This window comes from Sphaerodactylus townsendi, linkage group LG06 (assembly GCF_021028975.2).
Source record: "Sphaerodactylus townsendi isolate TG3544 linkage group LG06, MPM_Stown_v2.3, whole genome shotgun sequence".
Lineage (NCBI taxonomy): Eukaryota > Metazoa > Chordata > Lepidosauria > Squamata > Sphaerodactylidae > Sphaerodactylus > Sphaerodactylus townsendi.
Window position 1 is genome coordinate 29831979 of NC_059430.1, and position 18996 is coordinate 29850974.

General features: G+C 41.7%; 1 protein-coding gene across 2 annotated transcripts in view; it reads left to right on the forward strand.

Moving 5' to 3' along the window:
- BRAF (B-Raf proto-oncogene, serine/threonine kinase) overlaps positions 1-18996 on the forward strand; it is a 67982-nt gene that overhangs the window by 21188 nt on the left and 27798 nt on the right. For both annotated transcript variants that reach the window (XM_048499551.1, XM_048499549.1), the window contains exons 4-7: positions 10229-10332; positions 11817-11919; positions 14974-15122; positions 17179-17298. In XM_048499551.1, the coding sequence (XP_048355508.1) occupies positions 10229-10332; positions 11817-11919; positions 14974-15122; positions 17179-17298 (476 nt within the window). The remainder of the gene's footprint in view (positions 1-10228; positions 10333-11816; positions 11920-14973; positions 15123-17178; positions 17299-18996) is intronic.

Here is an 18996-nt window from a genome sequence, read left to right on the forward strand (position 1 = left end):
ATATGCCAGTGTGGTGTAGGAATTAAGAGTGGCAAACTCTAATCTGGAGAACTAGGTTTGATTCTCTGCTCCTCCACATGAGCGGCCAACTCTAATCTGGTGAACTGGGTTTGTTTTCCCACTCTTCCACATGAAGCCTTCTGGGTGACCTTGGGCTAGTCACAGTCCTTTTAGAACTCTGCCAGCCCCAACTACCTCACATGGTGTCTGTTGCTGGAACGGGAAGGGAAGGCAATTGTAAGCCACTTAGAGTCTCCTTAAAACATAGGTGTCAAACTTCGTCTGAGAGAGCTCAGTCCGGAGAGAGCTCAGATCGAACTGGGTGACTGTTTCTCCAAGGTCTCCTGGAACCAGCATTCTGAGAAGAGGAGCAGTGGGAGGACTCTGATCTGCCATCTGGAGAACACAATTGTTTTCTAAAAAGGTAGAGAAAACTAGGCTATAAAAACCAGCTTTCTTCTTCCTGCCTGTGACTATTCTGTGTTGCGTGATAACTGATTCCAATTTTCTGTCGTCAGTATTATCAGCACATAAAGTAATTTTATGTTCAGACTAAAGCACATTAATTCCCTATATTTCCCTCTCTTTTCTTACCGTCACTGCCAATAGTTCCAAAGAAATCACAAAGAGAAGAGCTGAGAGGGGGCAGCCTTGATTAACTTCTCTCACAATATCAATTTGTGCAGAATAAACATCCATTCACACTTCATTTAGCAAAGGAACGTGAATGCATCAAATTCTTATCCATCTTACAAAATTAGCTCTGAATCTGAAAGTGATTCTAATAGAAATTTATGTTCCAGTCTACCAAACACTTTCTCGGCATCTAAATACAGAAAAACTGACTTAAACCCTTCTGTATTAATCTGTTGGGTTTTTTTTTGTAAAATGTGGTCCTTTCTGCAAAAATAGAAAATAAAAAATAAATTAGTTCTATTTAATGTTTGTTTAGCACCAGCTGTGTGCCACATGCTGTACAGAGTATGGAAAATACTTGGAATGTGACTCTGCTCTCCCAAGTATGAAAGACAGGAAAATTAGGCTCCTTCCATAGTGGGTGTTTCAAAGCGCACTGAAGCCTTTAGCTCCTGGGTTACGGAGTGTTTGTTTAATTTACTGAAATATTTTCTAACCCACCTCTGCCCTGGTTTTACAGGCCCCATAGATGTGTGGTGTCCCTGCCAAGGGAAGGAATATAAGATTCTTTCAGCCTGTGTTTGAAGCTGCCACTTTAGCGTGGTGGGCAAAAAGTGTGGAAGAGGGAAAGGAGGATGTTGACCCAGTATGCTCCCTTCACCTAACTTCCTCTAAAAACTGTTCTTGAAATGCCTTGCCATCTAGATCAGGGGTCAGCAACCTGCAGCTCTCCAGATGTTCATGGACTACAATTCCCATCAGCCCTGCCACTTGGCCATGCTGGCAGGGGCTGATGGGAATTGTAGTCCATGAACATCTGGAGAGCCGCAGGTTGCAGACCCCTGATCTAGATGGATCGAAGAAAGGAAGAGGTGGAGGAGGCTTGATTAAAGACAAGTAAGGATTGGGTAGTGGAGATCTATGAGAGAAGAGCTGAAGGAAGAGAAGGAGATGACAGCATACAGAATAGCAAATGGGGGCTCTTTTGGCAATATGTAATAGTAAAAACCCCACTGGGGTTGCCATAAGTCAGCTGCAACTTGGTGGTACTTTACACACACCAGTAGTGGGGAAAGGGAAGAGTTGGGCCTTTTGAGGAAATTGAGCAGAGCAAGTGGGAAGGCCATGATGAATGGGTTCTCAATAAGGTGATACCATTGGGGTAAAGAGGGAATGGGCCTCCTGGCCAAAATGAACTGTATTTGACCAACAGTTAGTTCCCAGGTTATTGGCTGGGACCTGCTTGTATGCAGAGAAGGCAAAACATATGCTGCTCACCCCACCCCTACCACAAGCACACATCTAAAGCTTATTGTTGTCAAGGAGACCATAGACAACTACGAAGGCTAGGAACAAAAGGGAAGTGCAAGAGTGTGCTTTCTCAGGGTGTGTAAAGACTACATGAAAGATCTAAATAAGAATACAGAAGCGCGAACTGGAATTACCAGTGGTACAGAAAGTAAAGAAAAAAATAACCCTGGCATTTTAGGGAGGAGGCTGATTAAAAGTTAGGGAGCTAAGCAGAAGGGAGTTGGCAGGTGAAGTTTAGATGGAAAGGCAATTGAGAGTTCAGATTTCAGATATAGGGCAGAATTCAGTCAAATTCAACCCTGTTGACTCTTTGACCCTGTTGATTTTCATGGGGGAGTGAAGTTGGTGCACCTCAGTACTGCTTAACTTTGACTAGCTTGAGTCTGGCTTTAATGCTTAGGTCTTAAATGGCATAGGTAGGATTATTCAAATATTCCCTGTTAACATTATTAGCCACACACTGTCATTTGAAGCAATGTAGTGTAGTCAGGTGTTTCCTCCCTTTCCAGTGTAATTTTTTAAGCAGGTTCGTGTAGCATAGGAGCTTCAGTCTGTGTTAATAGTCAAGCCTGTTTTTAAAAACTGGCTGTCGGAGAAAATGCAAACTACCCTAATGCATTAGTAAGAAGAATGGTGTGAATGTTTAGGATTCAAAAGTAATTTTATGCGCTTAGATCTTGTGCTGCTCTTGCAATATTTTGTGATCAACAGAACAAGTCTGCTGGACATGGAAGTGGTGGCACAGTGAAAGGAACTGAAGCCTTGCTTTGCAGTCACCAGGAACTCTGATCAGACTTTATTCCAGCCCCTGCTTCAACAAGCATTTCCTGTCTATTGACATCTGCATTTTGATACCTTAGTAGCTGGAATCTAAATCTCTGCTTTTCAGGATTCTTCTTCCATTTTTTCCTGTACTTGTGCAAAGGCATTCTTGAAAAACCCAGTGCTTATCACTTATATCTACCTGTCATGCATATGAGTATTTAAACATTAAGGTCCAGGAAGAAAAGGCAGCCTTCTAGTTAATATGAATTTATCTTCTAATTATATGAGAAATTTTCTCGGTACTCTTTGAGGAGTGTCCAGAACTAGTTAACATTCACAAGGAGGGCAAATTGATACGAACTTCAAATATGAATCTTGAGAAACACCAGGAGAAATAACTGACCAGGGTTGGGAAATATTTCAGACAGTGGCATGAAATTCTCAGCACGGCGTCAGATCTTCGTTGGTAGTTCTGAAGTTATAAAGAACAGAATGAAAAGTGCTCATTCACACATTACAGTGTTAACATCTTTAGTACTTTATATGAACATTTACGACTGTGGGTGGTACACAGCAACGATATCCATCTCCTTGTCCTTTCCCTGGCAGATTAGCTAGTACTTTGTGGCAGCTTCAGGGGGTGTGAAATGAGCTGGCAGGATGGAAGAGGTCAGGGCTTTCCAGCCTTTTCTTTCATGAGTGCCACTTCTGAGTACTGGAAAATATCCCAAACGCAACTTTCCACATGCACGCACACACACTTTGTTACCAAGTTTTGTTCTATTCTTGAAGTAAAACATGGACTAAGAAGAATATCAGAAATGAAGCTGTCGGCTTGGCAACACGCAGAAAAATCGTATAAAACCAAAACCCATTTTTAAAAAGCCAGTGCAGATCTTTTTGGGATCTTTTCCTTGGGAATAGGTAGGCTACCTGTGAGCCGATGAATAAATTTGCAAAAGTTAGAGCTTGCAATAATAATAATTTGACCCTTCTTGCTCCCCCAGTAGTTCCCCTTTCTTCCTGAGGCTTAGAAGATTACTCAGTGTAAGTCAATATAATCAGTAGGTTGGGACAGTCAGTGAGCAATGTCATAGGATTATGATTGCAGACATTTGAAAGAAAGCATAAGCATTAACATGATATTACGTAGTAGGATAATAGATATGGAAACCGATAGTGTGTACTATAGCCAGCCGTCTAATCCAGAGTCCCCTCCCCTTTATTGTAATATCTTTCTGAACCATTTTTATAATATAGCCTTCTGACCTGGTTAAAAATGCCCTCCTGAATAATTCAGTTTTGCCTAGTTTGCAAAATGCCAGGAATGTAGGAGCTTTCCTCAACTCATCAGGCAAGCTGTTCCGTCAGGTGGGGGTCACAACAGAGAATGAATGCCCATGTACAGGAAGTTGTTGATTTTGTCCTTTTGCAGGGTGGCACTGAAGAAGGCCCTCTTCAGATAAGCCACGTTTTCATGTTTGAGCATAGGGGGAGAGGCAGCCCCAGTTTCTAAGGTCATGAAGGGCTTTGAATATGAAAGCCGATATTTTGAACTGAACCCAGTCAGCCACTGGAATGACTATAGAATGGGAGTAATGTGCATGTTCTACCTTGCTCCTGATAATAACAGTGGCATTTTGCACCAACTGGAGTCTGAGTGGACTTCAAGAGGAGATTTATGTAGAATGTAGTAGTGTAGTATAGTCTCACTGTTACCATAGTGTGGATCCATGTGGCCAAGCCAAGGTAAGGAGCCATCTTCCAAGCTAAACTCATTTTTGCAGCTGTATCGATTTGCTTCTCTGGCTGTCATGTTGGATCCAGTATGACTCCTAGACTCTTAAGCAAGTCAGCTGAACCCTTATCAAAGATGGGAAGCACAATGTCCTTCAAGTAGCTTTACCTCTGTCTTGTCAGGATTTAACTTCAGTTTCATCACTCTTAGCTGTTTAAGCGCAGCAGACCGACAGTGATTCAGGTTTTCTACACAGGAGAGGTAAGGAGATATAGAGTTGGGCATCATTGGCATAGTCATGGCAGGCAGACTATAAGGAAAGGCTTTCTTGGTGACACTCAAGATGGTTACTGGATGTAACAGTGCAATCAGAGAGTAAGAAGAACTGATTAGTATTATATTTGGACTAGGATTACAAAATCAGAGAACAATACAAACTGCAAACTAAGGCAAGGCACAGAAAGTGTACATTACAGAAAATGGATTACAACATACTAAGGCAATGCATGCTATAAACAATGCAGGAAGTGGATTAGAAATCTAGAAGAAAATGCAGTAGGCCAATACCCACACTAATCATTGTTGTGGATTACTGTTCTGTTCCCTCAACCTCTTTTTAAAAAATACCCTCCTGAGCATTTCTGTTCTGAACATTCCACAAAATGATGGAAGTGTAGGAACCTCCTTGATCTCGGAAAGGTAATTTCATATCTTGTGAGCCACCCCTGAGAATGCATGTGAATAGGCATCTGCCAATCTTCTGCATATGTGGAAGGCACTTTTAGAAGACTGTACCCAGGTGAGCCAAACTGTGACAGCAGTGCATAGTGGGAGAGGTGGCCCTGCGGATATGGGGTTCCAATGAGGCCATGAAGGGTTTTTGTAGATGATAACCGGAACCTTCAGTTGACCTCAGTAACTGATGGGTAACCAGTGGAATGTATGCAGAAAGGGTTTATGAAGTATGTTCCACTTGGTGGTCAACAGTAACTGGGCTGAGTCTTTCAGCACAAACTGCCCTTCCCCCAAAGGTTCAATGCAAAAAATTAATTGAAGGTATATCCTTTGGTACAGGTGGTGATGGTTATTACCTGAGGGACGCACAACGGCACGATGGTTGGGACAGCTTTGCAAATTAATTCAAAAAGTTATAACCTCCGTTTGTGATTCTAAAAACTACTTAAAATGTTTTTAAAGTAAACATAGCTACTTGATGATTTATTTTTATTTATACTTTGATATAATTTCAGATAAGCTCAAAGTAACATGTTGACATGGTTCACCTGTAATAATGAACAACAGGGATAAGTAGGGGGATCCTAGGCTGTCACGTACATACATACGCATACACGTCGATTGTTTGCTTTTAGTTTTAAAGCAAGCTTTGATTTATTTGTTCCATCTGAAGCATGGGTTGTTCTTTCTTCTGTTCCTTTCAAATGAAGCACCCTGGTTTGGAGACAAGATAACAAACCATAGAGACTGTGGTTCAGATAGCTCAGCAAACTTTGGTTTGTCATTAAATAGAACAATTAATTTCCAAGTTTCATTGTGAAAAGAATCCACCCTCTGTCTGTTTTCTTGTATCAACAGTCCATAGTTCATCATCCTATACCAGTGGTGGCGAACCTTTGGCACTCCAGATGTTATGGACTACAATTCCCATTAGCCCCTGCCAGCATGGCCAATTGGCCATGCTGGCAGGGATGGTGTAGTCAGTCCTACTTTATCTGGAATATAGGTGCTCCCTACGATCTAATCTTTGTTGCAGAATATACCATGGCCATAAAACTGCATTGCTGGTTCTCCTACACAGTTTCAGACTTCATCAAAGAAAAATCCGTTTTAGTCCAAATTGGGACTTGTTTACCACAAAAATATGCAGGTCTTCACAAGTCAACAGTAGAGATGTAAAATTTTCAGCAATTTTGAAGTTATGGAAAATATGCATGTTCAGGGATTTTGACAGATGGCACAAATTTTGTGGGAAATTGACATGTGTGCAATACTTACATTTCTACAAAACAAATTTATTTTCTGGTTTAATAATTTAAATGCATTGGGAATGACTTGGTATGCAGAATTGTACTAACTGGCATATTTGTGGAATTTAAATGTATCACCTGAGTGCCAAAGAATGCACACTGGCTGCCTACTTGTTTTCAGGCACAATTCAGAGTGCATTTTTTTTACCTCTAAACCATTGGGGACCAGGGGACCTGAAGGACTGCCTCCTCCCATATCATCCAGCCTACCAGTTAAGATTTGCCTCATCAGCCCTGTTGTATATTCTCCCCACCTCCAGAGATAATATGGGGGGCAACCAGAGACAGGGCTTTTTTCAGTAGTGGTACCTTACTTGTTGAATGCCCTTTCCCTTGAGGTGCCTACAGGCCAAAATGTTTTTGGTGTCTAGGCCTTTAATTAATGGGTTAATTTTAAACACCATTTTAGCCTGGCAACTGTTGTTTTAAGCTGTCTGTTGTCTGCTTTTTTTGCTGGGCTGGGTTTTTTAATGCTGTAATATCTTTCAATGTTCTGTTTTTATTATTTTTATTTTGTAAGCTGCCTCAGGCTCCTGGAGGGGCGGCATAGAAATCTGCTAAATAAATAAATGCCCTGGGTTTTTCATGTAGAATTGCAAGTATTCCCTGTACTTTAAAGAGAGAGAAGCAAATTGCTGTTTCTCTAGGCTACCTTAGCACATATATGTTCATTTTTGCCAACTGAGAGGTAAGGGAAATGTAAAAGTTTAAATTGGAAAACAATTTTTTAGTAAACAAAACAAAGACTTTTATTTGGACAGAAAATATGATAGAGCAGCATTTAGTAGGACTACAGCATATGTAGAGGTCAAGTTAAAGTTTATAACATTGGACACGCAGGACTTGTTTTGTAATTCTCAAACACATTATGACATAGTCTTGTCAACACACAGTTTTTCATGATATAAGTTCTGCATGTGTAAAATCTTGTCTTGAAAAATATTTCACCCATTCCGAAGGAATGTTTCTCTGTGCTCCCCAAATGTCTTGATTTTTCCATATTAAAAAACTGGGGAAAGTCCTCTGAAACAAATGCGAGGGGGGGGGGACTGTTTTTCAGGGACCTTCAAATCTATAATATAAAATTATTTTATTTATGTTATTTATAGTTGCCTTTCCTCCTGGAACTCAAGATCTGATGCTGGAGACTTCACATTAAAAGTTTCATTCAAGACCTTGTCTTAAAAAGTATTTCCTTCATTCCGAAATGAAAAATATTGCACAGGAGTTGTTGTCCTCGCTCCCCCAAATCTGCCAGTTTAATTAATTAATTTATATAATAAAGCTGGAAAGGTCATCTAGTCCAACCCCCGCCAGTGCAGAAGTGCAACTATAATATCCTCAATGAGCAGGTATCCAATCAATACATTAAAACCGCTGACATATAATCCACTGCCTCACAAGCGAGCCTCTTCCAGTATCAAACATAGCTCATAATCAGAAACTTCTTCAAATTTAGATGAAACTTCCTTTGATGTTGTTTTTATCCACTAATCCGAGTCCCGTCATCAAGCACTAGTCAGACTATATCTGCCCCAACCTCTTCATGGCATTTCTGTAGGTATCAGTAGGTGGCAATCATATCACCGCACAATTATCTAGATCTTCTGCAAAGTGAAGATTCCCAGCCCCTTCTCCCTCTCTTCATAGGACATGGTCTGCAAACCCTCACCAGCTTTATCACCCTATGCTGGTTTCCTTGAAGTTTACTGGCATGCTTCCTTGAGTGTTGTCTCCCAAACTGAATACAGTACTCCAGGACAGTGTAGAATAGTGTGGCACCAATACCTCACGTGACCTCAACACTACATTTCTGCCAATGCAGGCTAAAATTGTGTTAGCCTTTTTTTCACAGCCTCACAGTGCTGGTTCATATTAAGCTTATGGTCCATTAGAACCCCCAAATACTCTTTGCACCCTACCAGGTGTCATCAATCTGATATTTGTGTAATTGATTTTTATTACCCAAGTGGAACACTTTACACTTATTCCTGTTGAACTTCCTTTTATTTGCCTGGCCCCAATCTTCCATCCTATCCAAGTCCAGCTGCATCCTATTTCTATCCTCCAGAGTATTAACTACTTCACCCAGTGTATTCGCATTCACAAGCTTGATGAGCACATTCTGAACTCCCTCGTCTTGATTCATAAAGCTGCTAAGCAGCATTGGGCCAACATAACCCTGAGGCACTCTGCGTGTCACCTCCCTCCAGGCTTATGGGGAAACACAATCTGTCAGCATTTTGGCACAGTCCATCTAACAGTAGTCCATATTTAGTTCATATCTCACTAATTTTTCAACAGCAACATCATAGGGTACCATGTCAAAGGTTTTACTGAAATCCAAGGAGATCACATCATTCTCCTGTTCCTCCAAACGAGTAAAAAGGTAAAGGTTGTCTCATGTGCAATAACAGGGCCATTACTAATCCATGGGGCGATGTCACATCACAACATTTAATAGACAGACCATGTTTACGGGGTGGTTTGCCATTTTCTTCCCCAGTCATCCACACTTTACGCCCGGAAAGCTGGGTAGGTGAAACTGACTCTTGTCAGGATCGAACTCAGATTGTGAGCAGAGCTTTGACTGCAATACTGCATGTTACCACTCTGCACCATGGGGCCTTTCAAACTAGTAGCTTTATTGAAAAAAGAGTGGTCAGACATGACTTAGTCATAAGAAAACCACGAATAGATTTATTTATTTAGTTTATTTAACTTATTTAACCATCACACCGTTTCTGTTCACAAACCCATTCATGATCTGTTCTACAATCTTTCCTGGAATCCGTGTCACACTAACTAGCTGATAATTTCCCTCTCTGATTTTCATATTGCTAGTCAACTTCCTCATTATCTTTCTCCTTCCCTTTCTTTAATTTTTTCTTGAGTTTGCTTGAACATAGACCAGAACTTGTTTTTACTGCTAAGTCTTGGCCCAGCAACATCTGAGGTAATTGATGACCTCTGAGCATCAGTAAAACACCCTTCTTTTCTCACATAGTAATCATATGCAGTCTTACATGCCTTCCAAACTCCTTTCAGAAGCAATTTCCAAGCTGTTTTCTCTTAACAGAATGGTTGTTGGTTAATGCTGCAGTTTGTACAACTACAACATTGAGTTACAGTTCACACCTTTCTGTATGACTCTACCTCAGGAAAAGGCAGATGTAAATAGGAGAAAATAAGAATTCCTTCCAAAGACCACATGCATAAAGTGCAGACAATCTGCTGATTGAATTTCTGTCTTAATTTATTGGGTGTTACTTAGGCTCTGAAAGGACATAAATAGCAGCACTCTTTTGCAAACAGTGCTGTCTCAGCTGGGTAGTTTGAGAGTGGAGTCTGTGCTCAGCTGACAGTTCAATGGATTTTTGTAGGACAGAGCAGTTTCTAGTCCCTGTTGACAAATGGATGCTTTGTTAATGACCTGCCTTAGTTATTGCCAGTGGTGGCTTAGAAACTGTTTGTCCCATTGTGAAGAGGGAGGTGAGGTGTTTTTATGCAGTTTCAAACCACTTGCTTGTAGATTAGCATTATACACCAAAGGTGCAACTCGTCTTCATGTGTCCAAAGCAGAAATGGTGCAAAGAACTAGGGAAATGATACTTATGATCAAGTTTTGTCAAATACGTATCTCCATACATTGTGCTTTTAAGGATTTAGAAATACTTCCCCAAATGTGAAGGTGAAATCAAATTGTGATTTTTATCCCTTGTAATTTTTACAGGTTCCAGCAAGATGTGGGGTAACAGTCCGGGATAGTTTAAAGAAAGCTTTGATGATGCGAGGTCTTATCCCAGAATGCTGTGCTGTTTATCGAATACAAGATGGGTACGGTTTGTATACATTGTTGTTTAGGGAGCATGTGGAAAAAAGAACCCTGTAGATATTGGAGAGTATGAGCCATCAATAAAAGTAAATAAGAATTCCTTCATATTCAAATTAATATTGTTTTTCACAGTACATCAGTAGGCAAAGGTTTACCAGATAGCCTCTGGCAATGTCTAACATTTTGGAGATTTTGGGCGTCAACGGAGAATCTGTTCCCTTGCTAGTTAGGATATACTGTATAACCCAGGTCCTCAACCTTGTTGAACCCGTGGGCCAGGGGTCCTCAAGATGGTCTCCACCAACACCTTTCCTTACACCCACCAAATGTTTTTAGAGGATCGGTGCAACCAGTTGGGCCCAGCAGGTCTTGTTCAGCAAGATTTATGATTATGTGCTGGAGATCTGATTGGCTGTTCAGATTCTTAAAAACTTTGCTTTAGCAGCAGCTGCTACTATAGCACAAGGATTTTCACTGTGTGACTGAATGTAAGATGCAGCAGCCATTTTTTAACAGGCTCCACTTCCTGCGGTCACCATTTTGTGACAGCCATTTTGTGGCTGTGCCTGCCATGCTGTTTCAGAATTCAAAATGTTTCCACAGGCTCAAAAAGGTCAGTGACCCCTGCTGTGGGCACTCTGGGAAGTTAGTGTATAGGTAGGGGGTACCACAACAGAATGGCTGTCAGGGAGAGCCCTGAATTGCTGACCAATCACAAAACACTGGGAAGGTTCTACAACATGTTATGGTGCAAACAAAGCCTCCTGTAATGGAGGCAGTTGTATCTGGGAGGTTGCTTCATTCAGACCCAAACATTATGCCATATGGGCTATTCTGTAGTGCCTTTTCCACTGAGGTGGAAGAAAGCCAGAATTGGCTCTTTGCATTGAGGAAGAAGTGTTTTGGGGAAGAAGCAAATAGGCACCAAGAAATAAGTAGGTACCAGATTGGAGACCACCATATAAACTGGTTTTAGTTCTCTATTACTTCTGTATTTGCAGACCATTGTATTTAAAGCAATGTTTGGAAGTTTTCTTCTTTTTTTCAAAAAATAGTTTCCATTCTAAGTAATCTTGGTTGGACGTTAGTACTTATGCATACAAATTGTTTCCATCATTAGTGAAATCTCTGGGTCTAATCTAGTACTGTTAAAAACTTTTAATTATTGTTTTTTCCCAGTGGAAAATTGCCGTTTGTTGTTTTTAGACCTCAGTAGCCTGCTGCTGTTATAGATCTTTTCCAGGGATGAAAGGAAGAGGCTGTAGATCTTTACTTTGCAGCCTGTACAAGAGTGCTGGAATTAATTGAAATAATTTCAAGTTAAATTATTGTTTTTTAAACTCTTTGCTCTCTCAGTGAAAGCCTGAGCAGCAGACTTCCACTCGATATCACTGTCCTTTCAAAAACCAATTTTAGATGTTCAGAATTATGAACTGCCTAGATTTGGAGGTTTGGTTAAACTATAAATAGATTGTTTGCCCCATAGGGAGAAGAAACCAATTGGTTGGGATACAGACATTTCCTGGCTCACTGGAGAGGAATTACACGTGGAGGTCTTGGAGAACGTGCCTCTTACAACACATAACTTTGTACGTATTTTTATACAGTGTCATGGGCTGGTTCAGTTTAATCTACTCTGTTTTAAAAACTAGACAAGCTTCTAAAAATGCTTTTGTTGAAAATAAAATGGTGCTTTTGCCCTGTCCCCTTCCCCACACATTCACCAGGGTCTGCTGATGCCCCATATGCTGCATCTTTGGTTCAGTTTGATGCTCAAACCAGTGCCCCTCCCTTAGATGGTACTTAGATGGGAGCCCACCACAGAAACCTAGGGCTGTTATGCAGAGGTGGGCAAGGGAACGCTGCCTCTTTACATCCTTTGCCTTGACCTGGATTGCCAGGCTAGCCAAATCTTGTCAGATCTTGGAAGCTGAGCAGGGTCAGCCTTGGTTAGTATTAGTATGGGAGACCACCAAGGAAACCCAGGGTTGCTATGCAGGGGCAGGCAACGGCAAACCACCTCTCTGTAGATCATTTGTCCTGACCTGGTTGGCCCAGGCTAGCCTGATCTCATCAGATCTTGGAAGCTAAGCAGGGTTAGCCCAAATTAGTACTCGGATGGGAGACTACCAAAGAAACCCAAGGTTGCTGTGCAGAGGCAAGCAAAGGCAAACTACCTCTGGGTAAGTCTCCGTAAGTTGACTGCAGCATAATGGCTCTTTCCAGAACCTTTTCACCACCCCAAAAGCAGGTTGAATTCTCCCCTCGGAATTCTAGTGCTCTTCCACTGTAGCCGTAGGTATGGAATGGTCGTCTTCTTCCCTGTTGACATGCTCAGAGTTCCTTAAGAGTGTTAGACACAACCTTGCAAACATATGTGCAGTTGTGATCAGCTCACTCACTTAATGCATGACTTCTTAGTTGATTGTTGTATATCAGTAACCTGAATGAAAAAAAAACCAGTTACTACTTTGTGGCATGCATCACATAGATGGGCTTTGCACATGCTCAGTGCTGTGGTTCAAGAACTTCTGGACCTAGCTTTTACAGGCAAATTCCCCCTTCTTCCTGGTTGATGCAGCCCTGTTGATGCAGCCCTGTGTATTTTCCATTATGCAAAGGGTTTGCTTTCTAGTCACCTGGAGCTAGTTTTTGCTCAACTGTGGTGACTAAGGCTGTTACCGTAATATGCTGAATGGATTGCATTGTGTGCACATACTTCTTGAAAGACAGCTGTACCTGTAGTTGAATATTAATAGAATCGTTGCTGTCATCTGGATGTTGGAGGTTACTCAGCAGGCCAGACATGATCAGAAATCCACCTCAAGGCACAAAGCTGAACTTCAGATTACGCCCGCCGCTTATGATGACTTCCAAGTGCTTATTCACCGGTGATGTAATTAGGTTTTGCATCCTTGTAGTCCCTAGGCTGAACCCGTAATTGTGCAAAGAATGATGTAAACTTCCCTTGATTTCGAAACATTTACTTGACATTGAATGAAGTGTGGTTCTTTAGAAATCGCAATATTCTCATATGGGAATTCGACAGACTTTCTCTGCATGTAAGATTTTTAAATATAACATTGCGTGACAGGTCAGCAGTGATTTATTAGTGAAGCATTGGGCTGCGTTGTAAAGGAATGCATAATCAGTGGTGCCTTACTGGCTCACCAAGGTCCCTCGCTTATGATCCCTACTTTCAAAGCGGTGTTGAAACCATCAGTGGTTCTTGATGCAGAAATAGAACCTGATCCAAGAAAGCCCAATACAAGCGGAGGCGGATCTAGCGCTCTGTAGACCAGGTTTATTGTATGAATTTGACTTTTAAAAGAGAAGTTTGTCTTCAGCTGAGCTTCTTAAAATGTGATGCATCCTCTGGAGCTCTAGGCATATAATCTCATCAAAATCTTACATCTCTGGTCAACGTGGCTTCAAAACATTTGGCTATTTGTTTTCCTTTGCTTTCCCCTCAACCTTTGAAAAACATAAACATTTTGTTGTCACATCTTTTCATTTTAAATATTTCAAATATCTGCTACATAAACTTTACACGTATGATGGTTAAAAGAATCTAAATGATTGTCAAGAGGGTATTTTGGATCACCGATTGAGTTATGCCGATCAATAAAAGTAAATCTCATTAATGAGTAGAAAGCATCATCTTTTAAAAACGGGCGACTCGGTACCCAAGCCTTTAAGCAGATATTGGTCCTAATTCTGAAAGCCAAATGTTTCTAGGTATGGCAGGTGCCACTCTGCAAAAGCTTTATATAGCCAGCAGTAGGGTAACTGCACTTCTATAAGTATACAGTTCATGGGCGCACCTTACTAAATCAGGTCATCTTTCTTTTAACTATTCAAATGGAGAGTCAATTTTCTAACAGTCAGATCCTCATTATGTTCACACAAAAAAAGTATGTTCGGTTATAATTTAATTCCAATTAAATGTTCTGGGTTTGCAAGCTACATTTCTGTCATCCCTTCTGCCTTAGGGATTTAATGTGTGGAAATTTACTCACCCCCAACTCTGCTTCAGCTGGGTCATTATAACCCAGTGTGATTGCTGGTTTCCAAACCTGAAGCTGTTTTCTTTTGTGAGGTACAAAATGTTAAAATGTTGCTAAAAACATGAAGCCAATTGGAGTGCCTACAGGCAGGCCCTTAAAGAGAGGAGACCCTGAGGTTAACTTCTTCCTGAAAATTGGGCTGTGACATGTGCAGCATATGATAGACTGTGCTACATGTGATTTATGCTGGTACTGTATAAACACCCAGTGTGCATTGAACAGTCTGCACTTGCATTCACATGAATGAATGAACGAATTGAGTTGAATTGATTGCAATTGTGGACCAGTAGTATATATACCTACATTCACACTATCTGTGAGCTTAAGTCTTACTGCTGACAGCAGCAATAAGATATAATTCAGTGCCTGAAAGTAGTTCAACATTTGAAAAGAGCTGTTAGCAATCACAAGGCCTTTAGAAGAGTGCTTTTTTGTTTGATTGTGACTACAAACATAGCATTGAAAGAATTTGAACAGATCTTTAACAAGGTGCCTAGTTTTAGACATTCTAGACTGGTGCACCTCTTGATGACTACTACTCCTTTGTTTTTGTTGTTGTTGTTGTTGATGCCACAGGTACGAAAGACATTCTTTACTTTAGCGTTCTGCGACTTCTGTCGAAAGCTGCTTTTCCAGGGATTCCGCTGTCAGACTTGTGGATATAAATTTCACCAGCGTTGTAGTACAGAGGTGCCATTGATGTGTGTGAATTACGATCAGCTTGAGTAAGTAATCAAATACGCCCTGTATTTTAACACTTTGATGGCAAAGCAGTAGATTTTTGCAGCTGCAGTAGCACCGGAGGGTCTTCCAGTAACATAGCGACAGTGACATTTCCATCCGTACAAAGGAGGAAGTAATTCTTGCTGTGTTTCCTGTTTGATAAAGATGGGCCCCTCCAAATATATCATGTGCACAGGGTTTCACCAGTACAGCTCATCTCTACTCTATTATGCATGGCTCCTGTGCTGCAGGCTAGCCCAATTTCATCAGGGAAGCTAAGCAGGGTCAGCCCTGGGTGGGAGATCACCAGGGGCATCCAGAGTTGCTACGCAGAGGCAAACAATGGCAAATCACCTCTAAACAATGCTTGCCTTGAAAAGCTCACTGGATAAATGTGCTGTCACTTGAGGGCACTTTCCACCACCACCACCACCACCACTGTGTTACGTATGATTATGCTGGCTTTTGCCACATGCTACGCTATGGTGAACCTAGTTTTGAAAACAGGACGCTTTCTTGTTTGGCTTATGCCTTATGTAACTCACTTGGAGGCCAGTTGCCCTTGGGCATGGAGAATTGAATCAAATTAGCCACATGTTGTAACTCACCTTTTTTTCAAGCAAGTCCCCCCCCCCCCCCCGGCGAAAGTTCTATATGGTTCATTGCCACAGGGCTGGAAAATGAAACGTTGTGGTCGTTTGTGAACCTTATGACAGACTACCTCAATGTACTGAATGCATATATACTCTCAAATATTTTGTCTGTTCATCCTGGTTATTCTTTGCCAGGGCAGTTCCCTTGTTGCGTAGCAGCATTCTGCTTTCTTCGTAGCCATATTCTACTTTAGTCTTTATTTGGCTTTAATAGCCCAGAAAAACATTCAAGAATTCAGAACAACAGGCCAAATCAACCATGCCAGCTTGATAAACACCACTCAGAAGCCACCTTAATTGGTGGGTATCAAAGTGGCTGAATATTTTAACAACATCCTTTAAAAGCCTCCCCGTGTTGCAGCCCATTCATACGTACAGTTTCTAAACAGATTTGCTATTTTTCTTTGTTTCCATAAAGTGACTGCGTTTTTTTAAAAAACCCAAAGCATCATAAAGTTTTCAGCATTTTGGTGCAGAACACAAATGTTATACTTGCTGCATGTCTTCTGCGTAAAATGTCACCTCCGTTTCCAAGACCTGTGCCATCTCATCTCCTACAAAATATTTTGGCAAAGTAATCCTGGCTGTTAAGCAAGGGGCTTAATTCATACGACACGAACAAATCTCACCACGGCCACCCAGCCTGGAAGGCCCACGACAACCAGTTGATTCCGGCCATGAAAACCTTCGACAATGCAAATCTCAGTTTGGTTGTGTTGGGCACAAACTTACCTGCCAGGCCATCTCTTCTTCTTCCTCCCCTTATACAGTCCCAAGATTAAAGGCAGAGGTCTTCCGTATAACTCCAGTTATAATGTCCAGCCATGGACAATTTAATGAACTGGTGTTTGTTTCTGTATCAGTCCTCTGGGATTCTACCCTCTTGGATTGCCACATAATGGCGGAAAAGAAAGGAGCACATGAGCCTGGCAGTGAACCAGGTTTTCCCCCAGCACTCACAAAGAGAGCATTGTTGTGACGTCTGAATTGGGCCCAGATGTTCTACACACTCTCCAGCCAGAAGCTGTGGAAATGGGAGAAATACACATTATAATGATACCATAATTCAGGTATGTGTGCCTGAAGATCATGGGGAGAATTTGCCCACGGTTGATGTTTTTGGCAAGCATTTTTTTGGTAATAATTTTCCTACATAGAAGAGCAGAGTACTGCTCCACCCTTACAGGAATCGAGCCATTTTGACCGATGCACATAGCAGCTCTTTGGCTAAGATATCCAAGTCACTCTCTCTACCAGTTTGCGGTGTGACGCACTTGAGCAGTTGTCTTCTGATGCTTTTTCTCTTGAACACATTCTAGTTGACATAATGTTCTTTTCCTCTTAATGTTGTGAAACTTCAGGGGGGTTGCCCAGCTTTATTTTTGTTCTTGTTCTCGCCTCACAGCTTGCTATTCGTCTCCAAGTTCTTTGAACACCACCCAATACCACAGGAGGAGGCCTCCTTAGGAGACACCACCCCAGCATCTGGTTCATACCCCTCAGTGGCGCCCTCAGATTCTACTGGGTATGACCTTAATCGCTACTGTTGAGTTACAGCATATTTTGTTCATTAGTGTGTTAAAACATGGCTTTGTGGTCCTGCTCTGACAAACTCTTCTTCCTTACTGGAAAAGCCAGTGCATTTTGGCTTAAATCTTTGAGCAGTTCCATAACTGATGCAAAATTGGAACACAGAAAACAGCGGAATAATTCTCACCCTTCTTTTTGATTCTACAAGAACTCATGGAGAATTTAAATTAGGGGTGTCCAACTCTGGCCCACCAGATGTTCATGGACTATGATTTCCATCAGCTGATGGGACTCTTACTCTGTAAGTCCTTACGCTGGAGTTGGACATCCCTGATTTAGATCTTATTCCATGCGGTACATATTTGTTTACTTACGTAGCACTTTGTACATGCCACATACTTTGTTATGATTATTTATCCTCACCACAACACCCAAGAAGTATTTTTCAATGGGACACTGTCTCACCTCATATCATAATTGTTCCCCTCTGAGCTTTTGGGGGGGAGAGGGGAGTTATTTTAACAATAAATAACAGCAGACTATTAACATGAGATCTGTCCAGAGGCAAATCATGGTGTGGCGGTGGGGATTATATCTATGAAGCTTTTGCACCACTTGCTTTCTTCTTATCAGACTTTGGAACTCAGGAGAAAGCAGTTTAGGGGTTTTATACCAGAAGGGACACAATTCAGGGGGAAGTGGCGTGGGAAGCCCTGGCATGGTATTTCTTGTAGCACTTACAGAAATCAGTTCATCATCCCTTCTCTTCCTGTGCTGGACTTGGTCACAGTATTGATACCACTGCTGAGCATTTGTGCTGAATGCTGCTGCCTGAACTCTTTATTCCAGCAAGCTTAGTTGTTGCCCAGGACTTCTTCCTCCCTTTCAAAGAAGTTTAATTGAAAGGAGTGGTTGTGCTTGTGTAGCAGCAGTTCTTGGAACAATGCTTGCCAAGCTGACACTCTATTTCACATTTAGCCACAAAGGAAGTGTCAGTGCTCTTATTTATAATCACACCTCCATTAGTAACTTGGCTAGCCTCAGTGGCAACTGTGAAATCGGCAAAACCAGCCGCCGCCCCCCTGCCCCCCCAGATGAAGCACACGTTCAGAACAGTGTGCCTCCGTAAATTAACCCAAATGGTGTAAATTAACCCAATAGGCCTGGTGAGGATTTAACGTGCTGCACCTTGAGAGCTGCTCATAGTCAAAGGCGGTGGCAGGAAATTGACCCAAGCTGGGGATAACTTGGAGGCGGGAAGAATTTCTGAGTATTGTCTGTTTGGGAAAAGAGCAAAACCCCTCATGCCAGGAGTAGGTGTGAGAGAAAGCTTGTCATTCACAGGCAGAGAAGGGTTAATTTGCTTCTCTCTGGGTAGGATTGGACTAAGCATTTTTTCTGCTCCCCTCTCCCATCTGCAGCTTTTTTTAATGTGGGTTCAGCTGCATAGATCCACGTATGACCCATTTTCTTCTCCCCACGCAGTATCGCTGTCTAGTGGAACTTCCTTCAAACTATTGCCTGAAGAGGTCCAGAGTAGAGTAGTCTTCATGCCAGACTTTTGGCAAGCTGGGACAGTAATCCTTCAAAGAGTGGGGTTCCAACAATTGTTGCCTTTCAGCATCTCTTCTGTATTGTTCCATTAATATAAGAGCAATCAAAACAGTCACCACATTGCAGAAGAAACTGCACT